This window comes from Nyctereutes procyonoides, unplaced genomic scaffold (assembly GCF_905146905.1).
Source record: "Nyctereutes procyonoides isolate TBG_1078 unplaced genomic scaffold, NYPRO_anot_genome, whole genome shotgun sequence".
NCBI lineage: Eukaryota > Metazoa > Chordata > Mammalia > Carnivora > Canidae > Nyctereutes > Nyctereutes procyonoides.
The window spans coordinates 31,775,685-31,800,810 of record NW_026575132.1 but is presented as its reverse complement, the minus strand read 5'-3'; the positions used below and the strand labels follow the sequence as shown (position 1 = coordinate 31,800,810).

The following is a 25,126-nucleotide window of genomic DNA, read 5'->3' as shown; positions in this document are numbered from 1 at the left end:
CACTGCTGACTTCATTTTACCATTGACTCTCAACCCATTAAAGGAATTTTAGAGATGAAGAAATTGAGACCTAGAGAAGAGAACTCAATAACTACGGGTCACACCTGTACTCTCCCTCACCTCAGTCCTCTGTCAGACTCCACAGGAATCCTCAGGTTGTGGAACCCTAGTGCCCGAGCCCCTAGTGCCACAGACAGCTCTGGGCCCTGAAATGAAATCAGTAAGTGTCTGCTGAATCCAGCCCTGCTCCAGCCCCTGCATAGCCTGATATGGAAGGAGTGATGGAGGGGCAGGTACAGCCCTAGGAGCAGAGGGATCCTTCCCGATGCTGTCGGGTTCTGTTGGACACAACCCCCGCCTACCTGCCAGCAGCTCCACCCAAGCGCTTCTTCCTACAGAACAGCTGAGGTGGAGAGCAGGGCTCACCCCAGATGTGGTGCCATGGGCACCTGGAAACAGAAAGGCAGATTTTCTAGCATTGCAGAAACTTCTAGAGAATTTGTAAGACTCATTCAAGAGGAGAAAGGGGTCCAAATGACCAGAAGACCTATAAGGCCCCTAGCTGCCCCCCCCACCACTCCCAGTCAGCAGTTCCCACCAGGGGCAATCAGTTTAGTGGGCAAAGGGAGAGGGCAGAAACATTACACAGGGAGTGGGAGCCTATGCAAAAACATCCCCTTGGTAAGTAACCCAACAACAGGGTGAGCTATAACAGTAACTAAGTGTCATTTTATACCTACTAAATTATGGAGTAGGAATATTCCAATTATGATATTCCATATGGATGACTATGAAGGAACTGGTACATCAGTATAATTTTGTGTTGTAATATATCCACATACCATTTTTAGAAGGAAGGGAAGGGTATAATGGCACCTAACCAGCTAAATGCCTTAGAAAAGTCCATGCCTTCTGCCCTGTGAGTCTGCTCTGGGAACCCATCTCCAGAGAACAGTTCCACATGGAGACAACCACTGCACCATTTCCATTAGTAGGATCCTCACTGCCACGGTAACCAGTTCCTGGACACCACGTCCATGCCAAACACTCTGCCAGATGTGGCCATGTCTCCTCCTCCAGCTCGCTCTGCAGGGTCAGGTATCATCATCCCACATGCACCCAGCTTGTTCATCAGCAGACTGAGGCACAGACTGCTTCACAGAGCTGGCCACAATCCTGTATTTCTTCAACTGAACCCCACTGTCTCTTTAATTAAATAACTAACATTGGAAGAATTCCAAATACCCAGCAACAAGGGAATCTTTAGGTAACTCATAGGGATAGTAAACAGCCACAGAAATAGGGAGGGAAGCAGACTTTAATCTAGGACACATCGGTAAGTATGGGGACCAGGACCCACAGGAGGTAGGGAACAAAGGGAGAGGGCAGCCAGTAAGTCTAAGAGCAAGTGAAGCTCAACCCTTGGTGCATGCAGGGTTTAAGACATGGGCTGCTTTCCTGGAAGGGGGAGCCAAGCCATGCCTTTTGACTCCTCTGGTTTGCCTTCCCTTTAGTCTCTGAGAAGGACTGTCTGTCCTCAGGGATCAACAGTCCCCCTTCTGTGCATTGGGGGTGAGCCTAGAAACAGCCTGCTTGCTCTCTGGGCAATAGCACAGCCAAGACAAGGCTAGAACATTCCGCAAGGACCTCACCACAGCCAAGAGATGGCAACGGGGCATCAAGGTGGAGACGGTGGGGACAGACACAGTCTGAGCTACCACAGCTGTGCGGGGTAACAGGATGATGTCTCTCCTTACTCTCCCTGCTGTCATTGAGCTGATCCTTCTAGAACAGGGCTCAAGGGATGGCCTCGTAATTTTTGGCTCATGTAAAAGTGGTCGATTGAGGATCGTATCCCAGGCCATATGTCACTCGAGGCAAAGCAGGGGCCACCAAACTATACAGTCTCCTCAGAGAGCAGCTGAGTGTCATGGCACATTTAATACCATGATAAGACACAGACACATCTACTCATTAGGGTGAGCCTAAGTAGCCTGTAATGTTGGACAACCATGACTTACATCCATTCCCTGAGCAGCACATGGTGAGGGCCACACATGTAGACCTGGGTAAGGCACCATGTCCTCCCCTCCATGCGCCTCAGTCTGGTGGGGCAGAAAGGCAGCCACACAGATAATTTGCCGTCTATGGGCCATGTGTCCTGATAGGGGAGGGAATGACTCTCTGGAGGAGATTCAGAAGGAAGGTTCTGTAGAAGAAGTATCTGAGTTGTATCTCAAAGGATACATGGGAGCTCACCAAGAATCCAAAGCCAGGATGAGTGTGAAAGGGATTGAAGAAAGGTCCAGGCTAGTGGGACAGCATGGGCAGAGGATAGGCCAGGCTTAGGAAACTGTGGTCAACAGTATAGTGGGAGGAGCCTACACACATGCACACACACACACACACACACACACACACACACACATAGAATCACAGGTACGAACATGCTTTCCAATCAGAAGTTAGGATCCGTGGTCTAAGAATTATAAGTGTGATGACATTTAGAAGAACTGTTCTTCATAAGTCCAGGATGACCACTCCTGGTGACCACTGCAATACGCTTGATACTGACCAGAGAGGGAAACAGAGGAGAGAGGGGGACGTGATGGGATAAAGGTCCCATAAGGGACAAGTCATCACTGTGAAGGGCAGTACCAGCAATGGCAGAGGGCCAGTCAGATGCATGCCGTACTCCTTTAACTAAAATGTGAGCAGGACACCTGGGTGGCTCAGTTTGTTAAGCGTTCAACTCTTGATCTCAGCTCAGGTCTTGATCTCAGGGCTGTGAGTTCAAGCCCCACATTGGGCCCCACACTGTGTGTCAAGTGGGGAGCAGAGGAAGCCTGTGGGGCAAAAGGGCTTGTGGGCACTCTGAAACTCTGAGGTAGGAGAGATGGCCCCTTTGCCCACAAGGGAGCCACTAACAAGTTACAGCAAACAGCTGAATCAGAGGCCCCACTGTCTAGACACAGTGTACCAAGATGATCCCAGCAGAGCAAAGGGTAGCTTTGGAGGTTCTGGGCAATGGTATTCAAGTCTAATGCCTCCAGAGAAGGGTGCCATGCAGAAACCAGGGAGGGGGTCTGAAGGGGCCAGCTCCCTCAGGGCCTAAAGTGACAGAAACTCTGGAGGAATGTGAGCTCCAGGAGGACCCAGATTTTTATCTGTTCCTTATTTATTTCATTGCTTTATCTCTAGTACCTAGAATAATGCTGATTGGGGTGGGTGGGTGGGTGGATGGATAGATGGATTTGTGGATAGATGCATACATAGACAGGGCAGAGACTAACTAGGCCTGCAGGCTGTGCGCCTATCCCGAGCGGATAACCCTGGGCTGCTGCTGCTGAGGTGTTCCAGCCCATGCCCTGTTTAACTGAGCGGGGAGTATGCCAAGCACAGTCATGTCCTGCTGGTTTAGGCTCCCAGGCCCCGGTCACAGGGCAGCCAGGATGCCAGAATGGGGCAAGGACTGACAATGGGCATGCATCCTTTACACTCATTGTGTGTGTCTTTGGCTTCCAGCCCGCTCCAAAAGCCTGGTGATGGGAGAGCAGAGCCGAAGCCCTGGGCGGCTGCCCTGCCCCCACAGGCTGGGCCCTGTGCTGAAGGAGGGCTGGCTGAAGAAGCAGAGAAGCATCATGAAGAACTGGCAGCAGCGCTGGTTCGTGCTGCGTGGGGATCAACTTTTCTACTACAAGGACAAAGATGAGACCAAGCCCCAGGTGAGAAGCACACGCCTTGCATCCTGGGGCATCATGACAGGGTTGAAGGGAGGGCAAACTATGCCCAGGAGAGGGCCGAAGGCAGAGATAGCCTCCTGTCCTCAAGCCCCTGAGCCACTGACTTCAATCACAGTGGCACTTCACCAGGATTTCTGAAGTGGTTTTTGTTCTCAGCCCTCATGTCCCTGGTATCACAATTTGTTTTACAGAAGCACGTCCACAACTTCAGTAATGAAAATGTCTCCATAGAAAGTTGATAGGGAGCATCTCTGCACAGCTTAAGAAAATGAATCTTCCCTGTGTTCTTTCCAGCCTCTTGGAAACATTCCAGTTACTTCCAATGTCCAAGGACATGGATACCAAAGACAAATCTCACCTCAAACTGAAACATGGCTCACTGTGGAGCCCCTGTGTCCAATGCTTCTGCCTTTCAGTGGCTACCTCTGTTTTCTACCAGTCCTAGAAGATCCACCCGGTCTGGGGTCCCACTGCGTGGAGCTGGGGCCTGAGGGCAGAAAGGGTGCTCAGTGATGGACAAGTTGGAGGAAGGACCTGGGCATAGCACAGGATCATATGGACATCACAGTAGGAAGATAGATGACCTCCCCACCCCGCTTTCAGTTTTTCTGAGTATATCAAGGGGAAGCATCAGTTGTGTGCTAGCATATGTTTAGCCATCTCCAGCATTTGGGATCTTCCCTTAAAAAATGGAGATGGGGGTGGAAAGGAGCAGGCCTCAGGTCAGAGCTTCCAGTGACAATAGTGGCGTAGCGGCGTAATGTTCTGTCTTCCGTGTATTATTCTAATGGTTAACTTCTGTTTGTGAAAAGTCTCCATTGAACAGTGATATCACCTTTTCCCTTTTAATATATCTAAGTTAAAATAAAAAAGCATTGGGGTGCCTAGGTAGCTCAGTTGATTAAGCGTCTGGCTCTTGATTTCAACTCAGGTCATGGTCTCAGGGTCAAGAGATCCAGCCTTATGTCAGGATCCATGCTCAGCGAGTAGACTGTGTCAGGATTCTCTCACTCCTTCTGCCCCTCCCCATGCTTGCTCTTCTCTCTCTCTCTCTCTCTCTCTCTCTCTCTCTCTCTCTCATAAATAAATCTTTAAAAAAATCAAAAAGCATTGCACAGCAATGCGAAGGTACTTAGCGCCCCTTAACTATACATTTAAAATGGTTAAAACAGTAAGTTATATATATTTTACCACAATAAAAAATAAATAAATAGAAGTGTGGGACTGTTTAAGGAAAACTTTTCCATAAATTCTAGCACAGAGGAGAGGTGGGTAGGACACACATCATGAAGGTGGAGCTGAACTAAAGCTTAGGAAACCCTGATCTTGTCCAGCCTCCCTGCTTTCATAAGGAAGGAAAATGACTCCCAGGAAGGTCGAGTGGAACAAATAGAAACTTTGGAGTCAGGCAGATGTGAAATTGATTTGAATTAGGCCTAGCACTCTAGCTTTATGACTTGGGACAGGTCACTTACTTTCTTTTCCCTTTGGTTTTCTCACTGCTAAATGGAGACATCATTCCCTACATCACAGAAATGTGCTAAGGATCAGATTGTAGCACATATACATATCTGATTGCAGATCCTAGCAATGGGTGGGTACCCTCCAGCTTCCTCAGCCCTGCCTTTGCCTTCCTCCCACTTCCCCAGCCCTGCTGCCGCTCCCACTCCCCAGATTATGTACCACACTTCCGGCCTGCCCACCACCATTTTCCTTCTGGCCTTTACTTCTGGTGTTGAAGACAAGCCTTGGCCTTTAAACAATGTCTTAACTTTCCTGACTGACCTGTTAGTGTCACTCTGATGACTGGGAAAGTTGCCAGGGTCCCCACCCTTTTGGGGCCCTGTTTGTGGCCCCTACTGCCATCCCCTCCCGGCCTAGCCCGTGACACCATCTCCTGAGAGAACTGTGTTAGTGCTGGGCAAGCCCAGTGGACAGAAGGGACACACTGAGGTGGCCCAGGCCATGTGTGGACCCCTGCCACAGGCTTCCCCACATGTTCCTCAAGGTGAGGCTGAGGTGGCCCTTGTCCATCAGCTGCAGCTCCATGAGGAAGCTCTGTCTCCTGGATTTCCTAAACCAGACACTCCTTTTCCTCACCTCCATCTTTTCCAGACTTCAGTGGCTTCTGGTGGAAACAGCTAACAAAATGGTGGCATCCACATCCCCAGTCATCAGCCTGGGCATGGGAGGAGCCTGGAGCCCCGTCCTAACTAAACCAGGGCATTCATGCCAGGGAGCCATTGGATCTCTAAAAGGAGCCACTGTCTCCCAATAGATGCCAGCATCAGGCCCAGGGCCCCTGTTTTGGCCTCTTTGGGCCTGGCTAACACTCCCAAGTCCTCTTGGAACAGGATTCCTTCCCATAATTCCTCCCCCCCCCCCACAAAGCCCAGTGGCAGCCCTGTTGCACAGGTTCCTAATCTCAAGGAAACTGTTGGTTAAATTGGATTCATTTAGCTTATACAGTATGATCTCAAACCTGCATGCCTGCTGGCAAAATAGCCCATACATTTCCACTTAATTGCATGAACTACATGTAATGGACTAAGTCTCAATATCTGGTTCCTGGAAAAATGTGCCCTGCTCACTGTTTACAGTGACAGAAGTGCCCAGGCAGTAAACACCCACCTGACAGACAGCCTGCCATCTGTCTAGAAGATGTAATTGTCGCGAGGAAGGACGTCCAGCTACCCTTGATGCTGCCCAGAGCACATCACACATGACGAGGATGACTCTCGGCCCATATTCTTATTCTCTCTCCAACCGCTATCACTTCCCCTATCCCCTTCTCACTAGCGGGAGGGCCAGCAGAGTACATAAGAGCATAGAGATGGGGAAAATTCGATAGAGGCAAAGTACGCATACAAGGCTGGACAGGAGGACTTGGCAAAGAAAGGAGCTTTAGAGCAGAACCTGGAAGTGTGCCCTTGTCCTAACTCCTTTTGCCAGTGCCTGCTTCTGATGATTTCTTCAGAAGACAGACCCTATGGTTGCACTAATAGAAGATTCCAGGTTTTTGCATCTTAGTGGTTTTAGCTGCTGCTGGAAATGTTTCCTGGGCCATAAAACCTGTTGCTGAATTCTTTGTTGAGCAGGCTGATGCATTCCCATGGTTCGAGGACTCACTTTTAGTCTAATGATTCGACATCCAGATCCTTCACTTGTGGGTCTCTTGACTTTGAATAGAAATGGAACAGCATAGAAGTGGAAAGTAGAACTTCCAAAACATAAAGATGGAAAAAGTGTAACAAATGTGATCAGTTCAACAAATGCATGGAAAATGGGAGGGACAAAAACAAGAGGGAAGAGTGAATAGAAAAGATAAAATAAGCAAATAGGATGACAAGGAATACGTACAAACATTGCAGTCATCATAACAAATGTGATTAGGTCAGATTCACCTGAATCTTTAGAGACAGTGGAAGATTGGCTTTAAAAAGAACAAAAAACAGAAAAGATTGAAAAACAAAACAATGGAGAAAAGATAAGTCAGCGAATGCAAGCAAAAGGCGAGCAGATTTAGCAACATCAAAATAAAAAAATATAATAGAATCCAAGGTAATAAAAAGGAACAAAGAGAAATATTTCATAATAATATAACTAGCATACTGAGAAAATAGAGCAGCTGTGAACATCTATGCTCTTAGTGACATAGCTTTGAAGGATACATAAAGAAAAACAATACTCATTTTTCTCCATTTTTTTCAAAAAGTGAAATTATGGAGACGTAGTTGCTGACTATAGTGCAAAAAAAGACTTATAAATTAGGAACAAAATGACAGTGAGTGAGGGTGTGTGTGCAAGACAGAGAAGTTCTATACACAAGGAAATAAAATATATACTTCATGGGATGCCTGGGCAGCTCAGTACGTTAAGCATCTAACTCTTGATTTTGGCTCGAGTCTTGATCTCAGGGTCATGAGATCGAGCCCTGAGGCAGGCTCTATGCTCAGTGGGGATTTTGCTTGAGACTCTCTCTCCCTCTCTCTCTATCCCTCACCGCCCACTATTCACAAGTTCTCATTTTCTCTCTCTCAAATAAATTTAAAATACACACACACTTCATAATACCTCCTAAATTAATAAAGAATTCAAAAACTAAAGGCAAACTTCTAGTTAAAGATGACAGATTTAAAAACCCTACAACTCCAGTAAACAGAACTGCTTTTGAAGGTGTGAACACACCTAGGTGGAAGGGACAGAAGACAGCTGCCACCGCAGCATGCTGGATGCAAGAAAACAGATGGGCAAGAGGTAGCTGACTCAGCTGATCCCAGAGAGCTCAATCCCAAGTGAGCACTAGGAGAGCACAAAAATCTGGTTTACAAAGCAGCTCCCCCTCACCTCCCACCAAAGATTCAGGAATTGGCAAGACCAGTTATCTCTGGAAACAAGGGCAAAACAGGAGCGCAGAACAGAGCTGGTGGAAGGTCAGCTTAAAAAGCAACTGGGCCGCAGATATGAACAACCGCATGTGAAGCCTGACTGCTCTTCCTCCCTGTGGTGTAACACTGGGATTCCCCAGGAAGGCTGGGAGAGAGGCACTCCAGGCTGAGAACACCTGGCCCCCTGCTGGAGGAAGCCCTGCCCAGAACAGGAGAGTGAGACAGAAGGGGATGGGCTCCAGGTACTCAGGCCTCCCCATCTCCATCCCACTTGTGGCTCCAGCAGTCAGGAAGAGCCCTCAGGAAGGAAATGAAGAACTTTCACTGAAGAATCTAACAGGCCAAGAAGAAAAAAAGCAAAATATACTGACAGCAGGGCTTCTCAAGTGAAGCAGCCCCAGCCCATCTCTGCTGGCCTGTCATGTAGACGCTGCCCCTCAAACAGCTTCCAGTCTACTCTTTACAGAACCCTTCCTAAATAGGGATAAATAGCTTTGGGTCACTACACATTTAAGGAAAGAATCTCATGTGAAGGACACATGCAAACACAGGAAGAAAGAAAAAAGTTAGAGGCAACAGAAACCATGCAGGAGAAAAAAAAAAGTAAAAAAAAAAAAGAAAGAAAGAAAGAAAAGATTGTATTTATTTAAAAGTGAAAGAGCATGGAGGTGGGGAGGGGATGCGAACCCTGGAGAAGGCGAAGGTATTGCTGTCTTACACCTCGCCTCATGGCACTGTTTGCTTCATTCAGTTGTGTTGAGATATGACCTTAACTGAAAAAGTGGGTGAAATAAAACCGAAGTAATTTATTTGGGGAATTTTCAGAATACGAGCTGCAGGGAGGGCATGGAGAGTGAGGTATTCTTTTAAATTCTTACAGTGATACTATATTCATTTAAATCCGTATCTTAAAGTATTTTTAATTTAAACAAGAAAAGGAAAACTCAAGCCAAAAGTGAAAGGATGCAGCCCTAGAGAGTTCAGAGGGCTCCCTCTTCTAGAGAGAGGCACCGAGTCCAGCTGGCCTCTGCAGAGCCATTTGTAAAGACCTCCAACTGTGGCACTGGCAAAGGTCTTCATGGAGAAAGAGTTGGCGGCAAGAAGGATGCCATGGGACCTTTGCAGCTGGTGTCTCCAACTAGTCACATTTGGCTTAGTGAACTTGCCCCTGACTTCCTGAGAACTTCTGGAGAGCCGGACTTCTCTTCCTCCTTCCTACTTTCCACCTGCAAATCTGTCCACAGAAAAGCAGGTGACTAATTGCCTCCCACTGCTACCATAGATCTTGCCAGAGAGAATTCCAGTAGATCTCTCTGCGCTCAGAAGGAACACGTGAGTGTGATGGAAAGGTACTGAGGTACCACAGAAGCCCTGCTCACTGCCTCAGAGTAACTCAAGAGCTACTGGGCAGATGTCCTCCACAGGGTGTTAGGGGTCATCATGAGCTGTGTTGGGGAGTGATGGTAACTTTACTGTTAGTGCTGCAGAAGAAAAACTAAACAATAAATGTTTTCTTGTTTAAAATGTCCTTGGGGACAACTCCAAATGTTTCTTTTGCAAAGAATTACTCATTGGAGTCTTATACAAAGAAAAATCCTTCCTTTATTTTGGATCAAATATCAGAATCTGTGGGTGTTTTTTAGAGGAAGCTTTATATTTGTGAAGCTATTTGAGAAATATAACTCCCCATTATTAAACGGATCAACATGAAAATTCTAGTCACTTATTTTAATCAAATAGAAACATATTTCTTAAATTCAAATCGGTAACAGCAGCCAGCTTATTTTTAGACAATATTTAGTGAAAACCATTTCTTTTTCTGCTTCAGGCATGCGAAGGAAAAATATAAGATTGAAGGAATAATCCAAAAATACATGTTTTAAAGCTTATCTTGCACCGTACAGCAGTTGTTTTGAAAGTGGGCCAGCAGAATAACGAGACCAGCAACACCTGTTGCCTATACCACCAATCATTATATGGCAATATTTGCTCATTGTAGGGAAAGAAAACCAGGATACTAAGAGGCCTGATGACACCCTCCAGAATATATAAATCACAAGTAACAAGAGTCTGGCTGCCCCCGAATCCTTTTGCACCCAGAATGTCACACCTGCAAAATGGATCTTCACCTTCTACAAATGACTCCCATGTTTCCCTGCATGTGGCCTGACTATTGATGTAAATACAGTGAGCTTCTTGCAGGGTCTGCTAATTTTAGTCAGCATGGTTATTAGCTTACAGGACTTCAGTGTCTCCCACTTATAATCAATCCTTTGGCTTTCAATTGAAACCAGTTAATCTACAGTAACAACTACAAGACTGATTGGTAAATTGCTAGTTTTGTCTATGACTAGCCAGAAAAATGAATCAGATGATATTGAGGCAGCTTGGAAATTATATTTTATTCATTGTTTAGACGGGAATAACTTACTTTTAATTATATTTGGAGCATTCTAGCTCCTTAATACATTAACAGACTGCTGGGCAAAATGGCGGAGATTGGGGGCATCTGTGTAGGACTGCTGCCTTGCCCGGGCCCCTGAGGTGGAAGAGAGCTAGAATGAACTGCACCTTTGGAGAGGAGAGGAATGAAGTGTGACTTTCTCCACAAAACACAGCCTGTACCCTGTGGTGGCCGTCCCCTCGGCAGGGCAGACTGGCACTGGTCAGTGTGCAAGAATCTGTGTTTCTCAGGCTAACCCATTCTCAAGTACCCAGCTCAGAGGCTGCTTTCAAAGGCACTGTGGACCCCAGAGCACAGGTCCAGTTGCAGGGCTCGAGAGCAGTAGCAGAGAACCAGACCATTTCCAGCCCAGGAAGGGCCACTCCCCTTCAAGGTGAGTCCCTGGACCCATCTGGGGGGGGGGGGGTGTGTGCTCCAAAGCATGGACCAGGCTGAGCCTGCAGGGTCAGTTTCTGGGACACCTGTTTGTCATGGGGACAGAAGGTTGGAAACAAGGCAAGGAAAAACCACATGGAAGAGTAGCTTATGGTCCAGGGCCCCAACCTGAGCTGTAGAGAGGCCCTATATCCCCACCACCACCACCCTGCTCCCAGCTGAAGGAACAGCAGAGCCTTTTCCAAACCCTCCAGCCAGGCTCCAAAGGCTCCAAAGTCCTGGATCGGAGAAAATACTGGAAAGAGGTGGGTGGCCAGCGAAGACCCCCACCCCTTAGGAAGCTGAGAGCACGTGCCACTGGTGGCTGGTTCCTGTGTGAATGCATCAGTCCTCTTCTGCAGATACCAAGTGTCCTGGGCTCCCAATGAATTCAACTTATCTCTTGTTTCTCCCTTAACCCCTCCACCTGGAAAACTAGGTATTTTAAGGTGGCAAAGAGGCCTACTCCTGGGTCCAGTGAGCCAAGGAGGAAGACGGATCATTTTCATGCTCTGTCCAGTGGAGTTCCTACAAGGCTGGGCATTTGCCAGGGACTGGTGTGGTAGCCATGACCCCTTACTCACGGTGACCTACAGCCTTGCTGGGTTCCTTCCAGCACTCCGGTCCCAAAAGTCAGACAGGAAGTCAGACATCAGACATGGCCATCACAGCTTGAGGTCAAAATCCAGAACTTTTCCAAGGCCCGCTCAGTGCTTCTGACCATGAGAGTAAGGCAGCTCCCCCACACCTCCTAATACCGCATCACAAATAGACTGGCCTGACCTCTCATTGCCTTTCCCTCCCAACATCCAATCAGAGGAGCAAGAGAATAATCTTTATTAATTAAACAGCATTACTTGCATAAAAATACAATGTTTAAATAGTACCATGATTCTAAAACTTTTTGTGTGTGTGGCCAAGTGAGCAGTTTGGGATAAAATTATCTAAAATTTAACATCTCCAAATACCTTCTAATTAGTTACAATCAACAATGTTCAATGGTCCTGAAATCCAGCACCTAAGCACAATAAAAATTTAAATTTTGCTATGGACCAGTGGTAGCCTCATCTGTCTCTGAAGACCTCCAAGGTTGACTAAGAGGGGCAGGAAAGAAAAGATTAAGGTCACTCCTGACCAGTCCCACTGGCCAGAGCTTTGTCACCACTAGAAGGTTCAGGAAAGCCCCGTATAAGCATTCTAGTCTGGTCACAAGCATTAATTCACCTGTAACCCTAAAAGTCTACTCAACACCCACAGGCACTGTGGGCCTGCCACAGTGACCCAACAAGACAGGACACTAACTCTGCTGAGCATTGGCTTTGTACACTTTCCAACATGGCATTGCATTTCATTCCCATAAACTTGGTCACAGGCATTAGGATGCCCACAGTGAAGATGAGGGCCCAGGGTCAGAGGTTGAGTTCGATGCCGCCTTACCTGTGTAGAATGAGGTGTTAGCTGAAGATCCGGGCACCTCAACCCCACCACCTGCTGTGAGACAGGGATCCAGTGAGATGGAGCCAACTAAAGGGATGGCCCCAGAAATGACTCAGTGCAGGTCAGGGATATACATGATCTGGGCTGGAGTCTAGACCAGGAACCTGGAATGACACAGAGCTAACTAACTGTAAGAAAAACCAGGACCTCAGGAAGAGAACCTACCACCCTGCAAAGGACACCCCTTCAGGGATTAGGATTGGCTATGAGGCCAGAGGATTCCTAGGGTCTCTGCCCTGACCCCATGCTTAGAGCTGCAAGTCTGCCCCAGGCCCCAGGCCTACCCTTGGTTCCTAGCAGGATCTACCTGCAAGGGCTTAGGCCTTGGGCTGGGCAGCCCCACAGGTAAGGGATTTAGGGATGGTGGTCAGCTGGGAAGGTGCAGGGAGCTGGTGCTCAGCTCCCAAAGCCCCTGCTTTGGAGGAGGACGCAGTGCTGTCCCTCAGGGACTACCTACTGAAAGGCTCTCTGGGGAGACTAGGGGTAGCTGGCAACCCAGAGGTAAAGCAGGATGTGGGGACACGTGGAGCACACCGCATGCATCTGCAGTGCACAGGAAGTAGCATCACTCTGGAATCTGCTGGGAGAAGCTTCAGGACCCAGTCCTTAGCAAAGACATTTGCTGAGCAAGTGACTCATCTCAGCTCCTTAGGGAGGGAAAGTGCCCCAGCCAAGAAGCAATTTGTCTCCAACATTAGGTCGCCTCTCTTAATACCTGCATTTTAGACAGTAATAGCCATGGTTACAGGCTTGTGTGATAAGGAAAGGGAGGATGTTCCCTGCTTGGCACTGAACTTCATTGTGATCTGCGTTATTTAAAACTCGGAGTGGTTCAGTTCCTGGTTGGGTGTCAGAGGCCAAAGCTTTTTAAGATTGATCTGATGCCACAATCAGAATTACAGAAGATAAGGAACCTTGAGTGATTGCTTTCTGAAATGTGTCTGCAATTTTTCAAGATGCTGCTGGTGGAAAATCTTATCACGTCCTTGCTAAGGAGCGTTCAGAAGGTGGTCTTCAGACAGTCTCCCTTCAGACAGAGTGAAAAATGAAGACTTTCCAGAGAGCCAGCCTCAGGCTGGAGAGAGAGCTCAGTTAGAGTGTGAAGTTCTCAGGACTATCATGAACCCCAAAACTTAGGTCAGTGGGAGGAGTGCAGGCATCCCAGCCCCTTCAGGAGGCCTCCACAGGGCTGTCCTCACAAACTGTGAAGGATGAACACTATCTTCACCATCCTGGGGCTCCAGAATCTACACCAGACCTTATTTGGGGGCATAAGCAATGGTATTATTGCGGGAAAGATTGTTCCCAGAACAAACAGGTATAGTGGCCAAAATAGGCTTTACAATAATAACTCTGACAATTACTCCTATTCATTCAGCCTTTATTGCTTACAAAGCACTAGCTCAGGGAGCAAAGGCCAGAGGTTAATATCCTCATTTTTCCAGGTAAGAAACCGAGGGCTTAGCCCAGGAGCTGCTTGAGTCCCACCTAAGCGTCAATGTCACAATAATACAACCCATAAAATTATTTTTTAATGTTTATATATGTCCTAACTCCTGCAAAATGGTCATAAGTGGGGCTCTACTTCTTGGCTATGAAATAATTCACAAATCACAACAGAACTTACTCTGGACAGGCACTGGACTCACTGCTGTCTAAATGTTAGCTAATGAAATCTTCACAACATAGCCCATGACAGAGGGGGGACACTGAGGCCCATCTATTGTTCTGTGCTCACTAAGATGCTACACCAGGTTGCCATCCTGGGTGTCTGCGACAGCCTGGCCCCACTCCAGGCCCTCTGCTCACTCTGTCCCATCTGGTTCCCAGAGAATCCCATTGAACAGAGAGGGAAACTGAGGCTGGGTGAGGCAAACTTGTTCACATGCTTCCTTCCTGTTGATTCGCAGAGATATCAGGGTTGAAACCGGATCTGCCTGAAAGCACACACCTGTGCAGTTTCCATGACTGTCCCACCCCACCCCAGACTTAAAATGTAATCGCTCCTTACCTTTTACCATTCCCTCATTGATGGACAAGTTGTTTTCTGCTTTTTCTGTTAGGAAAATAATACTACAATGGTCATCATTATACCTGTGTCCTGGTGTGTTTGTCGTCTTTGCTTGGAACAAATTCTCAAAATTCAACACTAGGTTAAACGGACATTTTTATTCCAACATTATTTTAGAAAATGCAAAATTGCTTTCAAAAAGGCTTTATCAAGTCATCGTCCCATAAAAGGTGTATGAGAATGCCCAGTGATGGGGTTCTCTTTTTGTGAGCTTATTTTCCACTCACCCTTATATCTTCTACAGTAAAGTATCTGTTCAAATCTTTTGCCTATTTTTAAATTGGGTTGTTTGCTCATTATTAAATTTTGAGAGTACTTTATATATTTTGAGTACAAGCCCTTTATTAGATGCATGATTTTCAAAAACTTATTCTCATGGTTTCTCTTATTTTCATTTCTTTTATTTCATAATTCATATTTTCATTATCTTAGTAACTTCTAAGGAACAGGGTTTTTATTTAAATAAGTCACATTATCAATTAGTTGGTTTATGAAGTGTGCTTCTGATGTTGTATCTAAGAAGTCTTTACTTAATCCAAAGTCATAAAGGTCTTCTACCAGAACTTTCAGTCTTAGATTTTATGTTCAGGTCTATGATTCATTTGAAGCTGTGTGACATGTGAGCCATGGGCAAAGTTCATTATTTTTGCACATGAATATGGACTTGTTCCATATAATTTCCAGAAGATACTATCCTTTCTCTACTGGATTGCATTTGTGCCTTTGTCAAAAATCAGTTATGTATATATATATATATATATATATATATATATACACACATATATAACTTTTACACATATATATGTATGTACCTATATGTATAAATTTATTGTTTCATTAATCTACATGTCTGTCTTGATGCCAATATCAAAATGTTTTGGTTGCTGTGACTTTATAATAAGTCTTGAAATCTGAAAGTGTTAGATCTCCAACGTTGTTGTTTCAAAATTATCTGGCTATGGTAAGTCCTTTGTATTTCCAATTGTAAAATTCCACATGAATTTTAGAATCAGCTGGTTACTTTCCACCGTATGCCCACTGGGATTTTGACTGGGATTGCATTAGATTTAGAGGCCAGTCTGGGGAGGATTGACATCTGAGCAATGACCCAGGAACACAGTGTAGCTCTCCGTTTATCTATACCCTCTTTCATTTCTCCCAGCAATGATTTACAGATTTCAGTGCACAGATCTTGAACATCTTTTGCTGTATTTATCCCTAAGTATTTCCTATTTCTGATGCAATTAAAAATAGTTTTGAGTTTCAATTTCCAATTGTTCATTGCTAGTATCTAGAGATATGATTCAGTTTTGTGCAGAATACCCTGAAACCTTGCCAAACTCCGTTTATCACTTCTAGTAGCTTTTTCTGTAGGTTTCCACCAGATTTTCTACGTAGACAATTTTGTTGTCTGTAAAAGCACTTTTACTTCTTCCTTTCCAATTTGGACAACTTTTCTTTTTCTTTCATTATTATAGCAGCAAGGATTCCAGTACAGTATTTCATAGAAGTGGTAAGAATTTCATCATTGTCTTGATCCTGGTCTTAGGGGAAGAACTTTTTGTATGGCATTAGCTTTTAGTTTTTCATAGATACCTTTTATCAGGTTGTGGAGGTTGGTTTTTATCCCTGATTTGTTGAGATTTTTAAGCAGGAATGGGATAACGAGTTTTTTCAAATGCTTTTTCTGTATCTATTGAGGTGATCCTATCTTTATTAATATGGTGAATTGCACTGATGGGTTTTGGAATGTTAAACCAACCTTGCATACTTGAGACAAACCCCAGCTGCTCATTATATATTTTTAAATGTTGTTAAATGTGATTTGACCAATCTTGCTGAGAATTTTTACATCTGTGTTCCCAAGGGATATTAATTGGTAGTGTCTTTTCCTTGTGATGCCCTTGGCTGGTTGTATATGAAGATAAAGCTGGCCTCATATCATAAAATGCATTGGAAAGTAGGCCCTCTTTCTCAATTTTCAAGGAAAGTTTGAGGAGTATTGGTATTATTACTTCTTTAAATATTTGATAAAATTCACTAATGAAGCCATCTGAGCCTGGAGTTTTCTCTGTTGGAAGATTTTTAGCTACAGATTCCATTTCTGTACAAGCTAGGGGCTATTGAGCTATTTCTTCCTGCGTGAGCTTCAGTACTTTCTTTTTGATCCATTTCACCTAAGCTGTCAAATTACTAGCATAATGTTGTTCTTAACATTACCTTATCCTTTCAGTATCTGTAGACTCTAGTGATATCACCTCTCTCGTTCCTGATATTGGTAATCTCTTTTTTTTTCCTGATAAGTCTAAAGGCTTATCAATTGTATTGATCTCCTCAAAAAATAAAAAACAGCTTTTGGTTTCATGGATGTTCTCTATTGTTTTTCTATTTTCCATTTTATTTAGAGCCACTCTGATCTTTTAAGTTTTTTTTCTTTTACTTTGGGTTTAACTTGCTTTTCTTTGTGTACTTTCTTAAGGTGGAGGCCTAAGAGGTCTTCTTTTTGAATATCAGTATTGAGTGCTACAATTTATCCCTTACATACTTCTTTTGCTCCATGCCCAGTGTGGAGCCCAACCCGGGGCTTGAACTCATGACCTTGAGATCAAGACCCTGAGATGAAGAGTCAGAGGTTCAACCAACTGAGCCACCCAGGCACTCCCTTGAAGTACTTCTTTAAAGGCACTTCACAGATTTTTGTATGTCATGTTTTCATTTTTATATAGTACAAAGTACTCTTTACTTCTTTTATTTCTTTTTTGACCTGTGGATTATTTAGAAGTATGTTAATGGGATTTCCAAATATTTGGGGGATTTTCCAGAAATCTTTCTGTTACTGATTTCTAACTTCATTCCATTGTAGTCAGAGAACATGTGTTGTATTTAAATTCTTTTCCCTTTATTGAGACCTGTTTATGGTTTCCTGTGCATTTGAAAAGAAGGTATATTCTGATTTTGAGGGGATAGCAATTTGGTCAAATGAGTTGATGGTGTTCTTTTGGGCCTTCTATACCCTTATGGATTTCTTCTCTTCATGTTCTATCAAAGTATAAAATCAGTCATGGTGGGCAGGTATTTCTACCACAGAGGTTGGCAAACACTACAAATTTGATAGCCTTATTTTTCTCAGCCTGTGGCTAAACATTTGCCAGCACACCACCAGACCCGGTACTCTGTGTTTTGACAAGCTCTGAAGTGATTCTGATGTGCTTAAAGTTGAGACCTGCCCTAAACGTCCCCCGCTGGGTGCTTCCTATGGACTCCTTTGGCATCTTACTACTGTCACTAGAGGAAGAGGAAAGCACCCTACCCTCTCCCCGCTCCCACTCCTACCCAGTGCCTGAGCACAGTGTAGGATCAAAGCTGTGCTCTTGCTGTGTGGAGGCAAGAGGGAATCTGGGTCCCCCAAAGTCAGTTCTGAAATCCCTTGCCGTGGTGGGAGTCACACTGGGATTCACCGAGGGAGAGGAGAGCAGTGGGTCGCTAAGTCACAGGCTGGCTCTCCACGACAGCTTCTTGGTGTCCGCCAGCAGCTGCCATCAAAAATGACAGGCAAAGTGCTCTGGTATCAGACATGGCCCTGTGCCCCTCCCTGGTTTGCCCTTGCCGCAGTGGGACAAGATGCTGCTTGCTCTACTCTCCAACCTCCATCTGCTCGTCCAGGAAGATGAGAATAGTGGTACCTACTGCATGGGGCCTCCGGAAAGGTTAAATCCAATAAGTCAAACAAAGAGGAAGACAGGAAGACAGAACAAGCTCCATAAACAGTACCTATCACTGCTCTTCTATGTAGCTACAGTAAAAAGTAACGTCCCTGTCAACAATGTTACTCCCATTTTATGGATGACACATTTTGAGGCACAGAGGAATAGATCAAAGTGCCCAGAATGACACAGTTACTGAGACAGCAAACCCCAGAGACCATCCCATTAGCCAGTGATGGATTGTGTCCACAGCCTCTCTAATGAGCACATTTCCCCATTTTGGAGCTGCACTCCTAATTTATCCCCAGTAGCTCCAGATTCCCTAGCAAGTAACTGAGTTATCAGTTACAACAATTACTAGCTGGTTCTCTGGTTTATTGCTGTAATTGCTCTAAAGTAAGTCTGTGTGGGCAAAGAAGTTGTCCTGTCTTTACATTGCTTATGTGAGAAAAGGTCTGTCCATGTGTCCCTGCAGCACAAGACCCCAGTGGCCTCGTAAAGGCTCTATTCACCCTGTTAAATGCAGGAATTGCCTGGAAAAGGTAGCATGGGAAGATGAGGGCTCGGTGAGCACACACAGGAGCTGGGAGCTGGAGGTGACATGATCATGCCCCTCACCTGGGCAAATGCAGATACCAGGATGCCTTTACTATAAGCCAGGAACTGCTGTAAGGACTTCCCAGACACTCATTCAATGCTCACAACAGCCCCATAATAATACCCTAATAATAGGTAGTATTATTATTCCTATTTCCTGAAAAAGCATAATTGTGAGGTTGCACAGAGAGGTTAAGCAATTTGTCTGAGGTCACACAGTAAGTGAGCTAGGATTTGAACTCCAACAGTTAGGCTGTAGGAATGGAGTCTAAAATAGGTTTCTCGGGGAGAGAGCCAAAAAATGCATAGTCAGAGCCACATGGGGTCTTAAATGAGCAAATCTGAATATGAACAAAATGAAGAAAAGCCACAGTAGAGATTAGTCCCTAACAGAGAAAGGGAGGCCCTGCCTAGCCCTGTGGATGGGAAAAGGACTGGGGTCAAGGTCATGGTGACAGCATCCCATCTAGAGCAGGACCTCCTGCACAGGAATCTGGTGTCTCAGGGCCCCTGAGAAGTGAGAGTTACCGTCCAGATGTGGAAGCTGAGCACAGTGTAGGATCAAAGAAGAAGAGTTCAGAGAAGTTGAGTGGTCTGCCTGAGGTCACACAGCCCAGACGTGTAAGACTGAGACTGAAGCCCGGCATCCCTGTTCTTACTTACACCCCATGCTCTTTGCCTGCATCATTTAGCCTGATTACCAGATTCCAGCACTGGAGGGTACTGGAATGTACACACAAAGGTGGCCCAGGCACGAGGCATGGTCTGTGCTGGTACCTCCTGTGTGGTAGTTGACTCTGGCTTACGGAATGAATGCCCCCCCTCCAGGGGGCAGAACTGGACTCAAGCATCTGTTGATCCTTTCTCCCACTCCACTTCTGGGACAGTCGCATACCAGAAGCCAGCCTCAGGTGCCAACTCTCCTCTCCCTGACCCTCTACAGCCCCCATCAGGCTGCAGATAGGTGCGCTTGCAAGGGGAGTGAGGGGGTGTTGATGACAGGGCCTCCTTCCCTGCTCCAGATTTGCATTTCCCCACCTTAACCAGGGAGTAACACATCCAGGCAGTCGGGGTCCTGCCTTGGGCTGGGCTCCTGCAACTGTGGCTGTAAACCACAGGGCCCACTCCACTCCACTGGGGATCCCACGCGGGCCCCTCCCAGTACCCCACCTGCATAGTCAGGGCCTGGAAGGCCGCACCCCTGACCCGCGGCCCCACTCTCTCTTTCCAGGAGCTGTTCCCAGTCATCTCATTCCTCCTGAGTTTGTGCCTGTCTCTTTTTTCTAGGGATTTATTTCTCTACAAGGGACCCAAGTGACTGAACTTCTTCCTGGCCCCGAGGACGCAGGGAAGCACCTCTTTGAGATCAGCCCAGGTAGGCCTGAGCATCTTTTGGCTCTATGCTGGCACTGGCACTGGCCCTGGTGGTGCCAATGGGAGTGTCACACACCTCTGGCCCGGAAGGGCAGACCTCCTGTTGGATGCTCCTCCCTACAGGAACACCAGTGTGTCTCCAAGTATTGCTCAGAAATTTGGGCCAAGTCTAGAGAATATTACAAGTTTGAGGGAGTACTAGAAAATCCAATCAGCTGTCTGAGTAATTAGCTTTTGGGTGAGAGGAAAATGTGGATTTTAAAATTCATGATAAACACCAGGGAAACTAGCCAATGGGGACATCTTAGGGCAAAGGTCCAAACACAGCATCTGGATCATATGCAATAAGTCCACTAGTGCAGATACAGAGCATTAAAGTAACCTTTACGGTGAATCTCAAAACAGAGAATTGTGATGTAGCAGGAGGAAGGGAAATATTTTAACCCAACGAACTGCTGTCATGTTAGCAGTTACAAAACCATCTTTTAAAATTCCCAGTTCTAAAATGTGGTTGTTACTGGACTAAATAGATGTGTCTTGAAGATAAGCCAGTGCTTATAGAAGGGAGGGTTCCTCCATCAGGTGATGTTTTTGTACCTTGGCCTTCCCCAAAAGCAGAGCCTGAGACAAGGCTTTGAGCAGTTTATTCAGAGGTGATTCCCAAAAAGTAGGGCGAAGGGAACAGGGAGGGAGGAAAGCCATGCAAGGGGTGCTAGTGAAAGAACTCCTGCAGGGTGAGCCACGGGTTCAATTCCAGCTGGGCCTGTCAAGACTTTGGGGAGCAGGCTGCAGAAGTGTGTGGCCCATGGAGCAAGGAGGCTGGGGGTCACCTACCTGCTTCCACCTACCCACTACTAATTCTACCAGCTGCTTCCTGGGGAGCTAACTCTGGCATCTCTGGCCTGCCCATGGCATGGGCAACCTCCCTACAGACACAGCAGGCTTCAGTCAGGATGACATGGATGGGAACAGTCAGTGCTGAGGCTCTGGACAGAGCAGGGCCCATGGGCAACTAGTCATCACATGCCACCAGTGTGCCATCCAAATTTACATTTCCTTCTGGGAAGTGGTGGCTATGAACAGAGTGTGCCAGCATCTCACTCAGCTCTGTGAGCCAATTGATTTACAGACTCCGAGCAGCACAGCCACCCCAACCAGTCTGACGAGGTGACCTGACTGTCAGCTGCACACCAAGAGATGAATCAGCCCCAGCTCAGGCCAGTCAGCAGTGGCCCATTGAGAGCAGCAGTGAGTGCAGCCAAGCCTGGGGCAGGGGCACATTCACCTTTGCTTTGTCCATACTGGGAGTTCCAGAAGACACAGGCAGAGGGTGGCAGGCAGGAAACTACCCCCTCCCTGCAATTTCATGTCCTGTATGCAAAATGCAAATACCCTGGTTTCATTTGGGTTTTCCTACGTGGGTATTTAATCTACTGCAAGAGCCTTGATACTAAAACTGGATGGTGGAAGGGGACAACAGAGGGGTCCTGGGGTGTGGAGTGGGAAAGAGAGGCTGGGTTGACTCTGAAACAGGACAAAGGCTTCTGCACGGAAGATAGGGCAGAAATGAAGAAGGCAGCGAGGTGGCCAGGGCCCGGCCATCAGCAGGAGGGGGAGCAGCTGGGAAAGGGAGGCTGGGGGTGGGGCCAGGCGCCCTGGGCTTTTGGGAATCAGGGAGGAGTAAGGCCAGGCTGGAAATGAACGGAAGAGGTCAGCACACTCTAGCCATGAATCCCGCAAGGCGCCAAGTGAGTGCCCCAAGGACCAGATGGGAAAAATCACCAGTGTGCATGCTCTGGATCTGGGTCAGAACTATTTACAAGGATTTATTTGACTGGTGGGGGAGGGGAAGGAGACCCATTTGCCATGTAAGGCAACATTCACAGGTCCTGGGGATTAAGATGTGGAGGTCTCTGTGGGGCCGTTATTCTGCCTACCACAATGTGTGAAACATCCCTCTAAGGGAGGAGTACTTTTATGACTATTTTATTTAAAAGTCCCTGGGGGTTAAAAAGGATAAGCAGCTCACCCAGGGACACACAGCTAGAGGGTCGTAGAGAAGCATCTGGGCAAAGAGCTGCTCTGCAGGACCTAGCAGCTGTCCCACCTGGGCACAGGATGGCTCAGAATGCAGTCATGGGCTGGAAAGCTCCCTGCAGCCCTCTATGCTGGGCCAGCAGGGCTCTAAGCACCGGATTCATGCCCACCCCCAGAGACACCCGCCTGCCTTTGCACATGCAGCGCTCCTGAAGGCCTGGGGTGGGGGGGTGTTCGGTGGGGGCAGGGAATGAGGGCAGCAGTGAGGCAGCTCAGAGAAAGCAAGTCGGTGGTGGGCAGAGAGGGAATCAGTCAGACTTTGTGGAGCACTGAGCAGGAAAGGCTCAGTCGTCTCTCTGAGCAAATCATTGTGGCTGCAAAAGGCCATATGGGTGGCGTGTGTGCCCTACCCCATACCCCAGAGGGGAATGCTTGATAACTCTTGGAAATGTAGCAGATTCCAAGTATGGTAATATGTAAGATCAACTACATGAATTTTAAGTTCTAGTTCTATTTTTGTTCTTCAACGGTATAAAAAAATCACAAGTTTGATCAGGATAGAATTAAAAGAGGAAATACAGAGCAGCCTGGGTGGCTCAGTGGTTTAGCACCGCCTTCAGCCCAGGGCGTGACCCTGGCGGTCTGGGATCGAGTCCCGCGTCAGGCTCCCTGCAGGGAGCCTGCTTCTCCCTCTGCCTATGCCTCTGCTTCTCTCTGTGTGTCTTTCATGAGTAAATAAATAAAATCTTTAAAAAAAAAAAAAAAAAAAGGAGGAAATACAAGAGGAAAAAATTCTACTGTGCGCGCCCTCTAGTGGATGGATCTGCCAACTGCATGCCGGGCTCTTCTGCGCCCCAGCTCCATTCAACCATTTCAATCAGGCGGTACTACTGACTGTTGCTGGGCTCCCAAAGTCACTAAGTGGGGGCCTAAGCTTGAGCCACCTCTAAACCAGAATCCCGCTCTCCACTAGCGCTTTTGGCTCCTGGGTCCAGGCCTCAGAAAGGGGCTGGGATTCAAGGACCCTGGGTCTCCTTCCCACCTGGCCTCTTCTCAATTAGTTACTTGGTATGATCTGGTGATTTGGATTAAGATATATCTATAGATAGATAGAGATCGATATTTGGTGTTCACCCTGGTTCTAGGCACAGAGCTCCTAAAACCCTCAGTATTTCCTAAGTGAAGAGAGTGGTAAAGATGTCTTTTGTTCTGTTAACGAAATGACTTGAGGAAAGCCCCTAAGTTATCTAAGGATGGAGACTGGTTGTCAGAGAAAAAACCAGGTCTTTAGAAGATTGGAGCTTTCAGGTCCACCTCCAGGTGGGGCGAGGGGCTGAATATTGAGTTCAATCACCAATGGCCAGTGACTTTTTTTTTTAAGATTTTATTTATTTATTTATGAGAGACACAAAGAGAGAGGCAGAGACACAGGCAGAGGGAGAAGCAGGCTTTCTGTAGAGGGACTCGATCCTGGGACCCCAGGATCATGACCTGAGCCAAAGGCAGATGGTCAACCGCTGAGCCACCCAGGTGCCCCCCAGTGGCCCATGATTCAATACCTATGTAATGAAGCCTCCATAAAAAAATAAAAAATAAAATAAAAAAGGAGAGGGTTTAGAGACCTTCCAAGTTGGTGAACACATGGAGATTTGGGGAGGACAGAGCACCCAAAGAGGGCAAGGAAGCCCTTCTCACATGTCTTACCCTATGCAGCTCTTCCATCTGGCTGTTTCTGAGTTATATCTTTGTATAACCAACCAGTGACCTAGAAACTAAAATATTTTTTAATAAATTAATTTTTATTGGTGTTCAATTTACCAACATACAGAATAACACCCAGTGCTCATCCCGTCAAGTGTCCCCCTCAGTGCCCGTCACCCATTCACCCCCACCCCCCGCCCTCCTCCCCTTCCACCACCCCTAGTTCATTTCCCAGAGTTAGAAGTCTTTATGTTCTGTCTCCCTTTCTGATATTTCCCACACATTTCTTCTCCCTTCCCTTATATTCCCCTTCACTATTATTCATAGTCCCCAAATGAATGAGAACATACACTGTTTGTCCTTCTCCGATTGACTTACTTCACTCAGCATAATACCCTCCAGTTCCATCCACGTTGAAGCAAATGGTGGGTATTTGTCGTTTCTAATGGCTGAGGAATATTCCATTGTATACATAAACCACATCTTCTTTATCCATTCATCTTTCGATGGGCACCGAGGCTCCTTCCACAGTTTGGCTATTGTGGACATGGCTGCTAGAAACATCGGGGTGCAGGTGTCCCGGCATTTCATTGCATCTGAATCTTTGGGGTAAATCCCTAACAGTGCAATTGCTGGGTCGTAGGGCAGGTCTATTTTTAATTCTTTGAGGAACCTCCACACAGTTTTCCAGAGTGGCTGCACCAGTTCACATTCCCACCAACAGTGTAAGAGGGTTCCCTTTTCTCCGCATCCTCTCCAACATTTGTTGTTTCCTGCCTTGTTAATTTTCCCCATTCTCACTGGTGTGAGGTGGTATCTCATTGTGGTTTTGATTTGTATTTCCCTGATGGCCAGTGATGAGGAGCATTTTCTCATGTGCATGTTGGCCACGTCTGTGTTCCTCTGTGAGATTCCTGTTTATGTCTTTTGCCCATTTCATGATTGGATTGTCTGTTTCTTTGCTGTTGAGTTTAATAAGTTCTTTATAGATCTTGGAAACTAGCCCTTTATCTGATATGTTATTTGCAAATATCTTCTCCCATTCTGTAGGTTGTCTTTGAGTTTTGTTGACTGTATCCTTTGCTGTGCAAAAGCTTCTTATCTTGATGAAGTCCCAATAGTTCATTTTTGCTTTT

The 25,126-nt window shown here is 46.4% G+C and overlaps 1 protein-coding gene across 1 annotated transcript in view; it reads left to right on the top strand.

The window, feature by feature from the left end:
* ARHGAP22 (Rho GTPase activating protein 22) overlaps nucleotides 1-25,126 on the top strand; it is a 143,390-nt gene that overhangs the window by 26,693 nt on the left and 91,571 nt on the right. Inside the window, exons 2-3 of the mRNA XM_055345011.1 lie at nucleotides 3,526-3,725; nucleotides 20,166-20,253. Coding sequence (XP_055200986.1) covers nucleotides 3,526-3,725; nucleotides 20,166-20,253 — 288 coding nt within the window. The remainder of the gene's footprint in view (nucleotides 1-3,525; nucleotides 3,726-20,165; nucleotides 20,254-25,126) is intronic.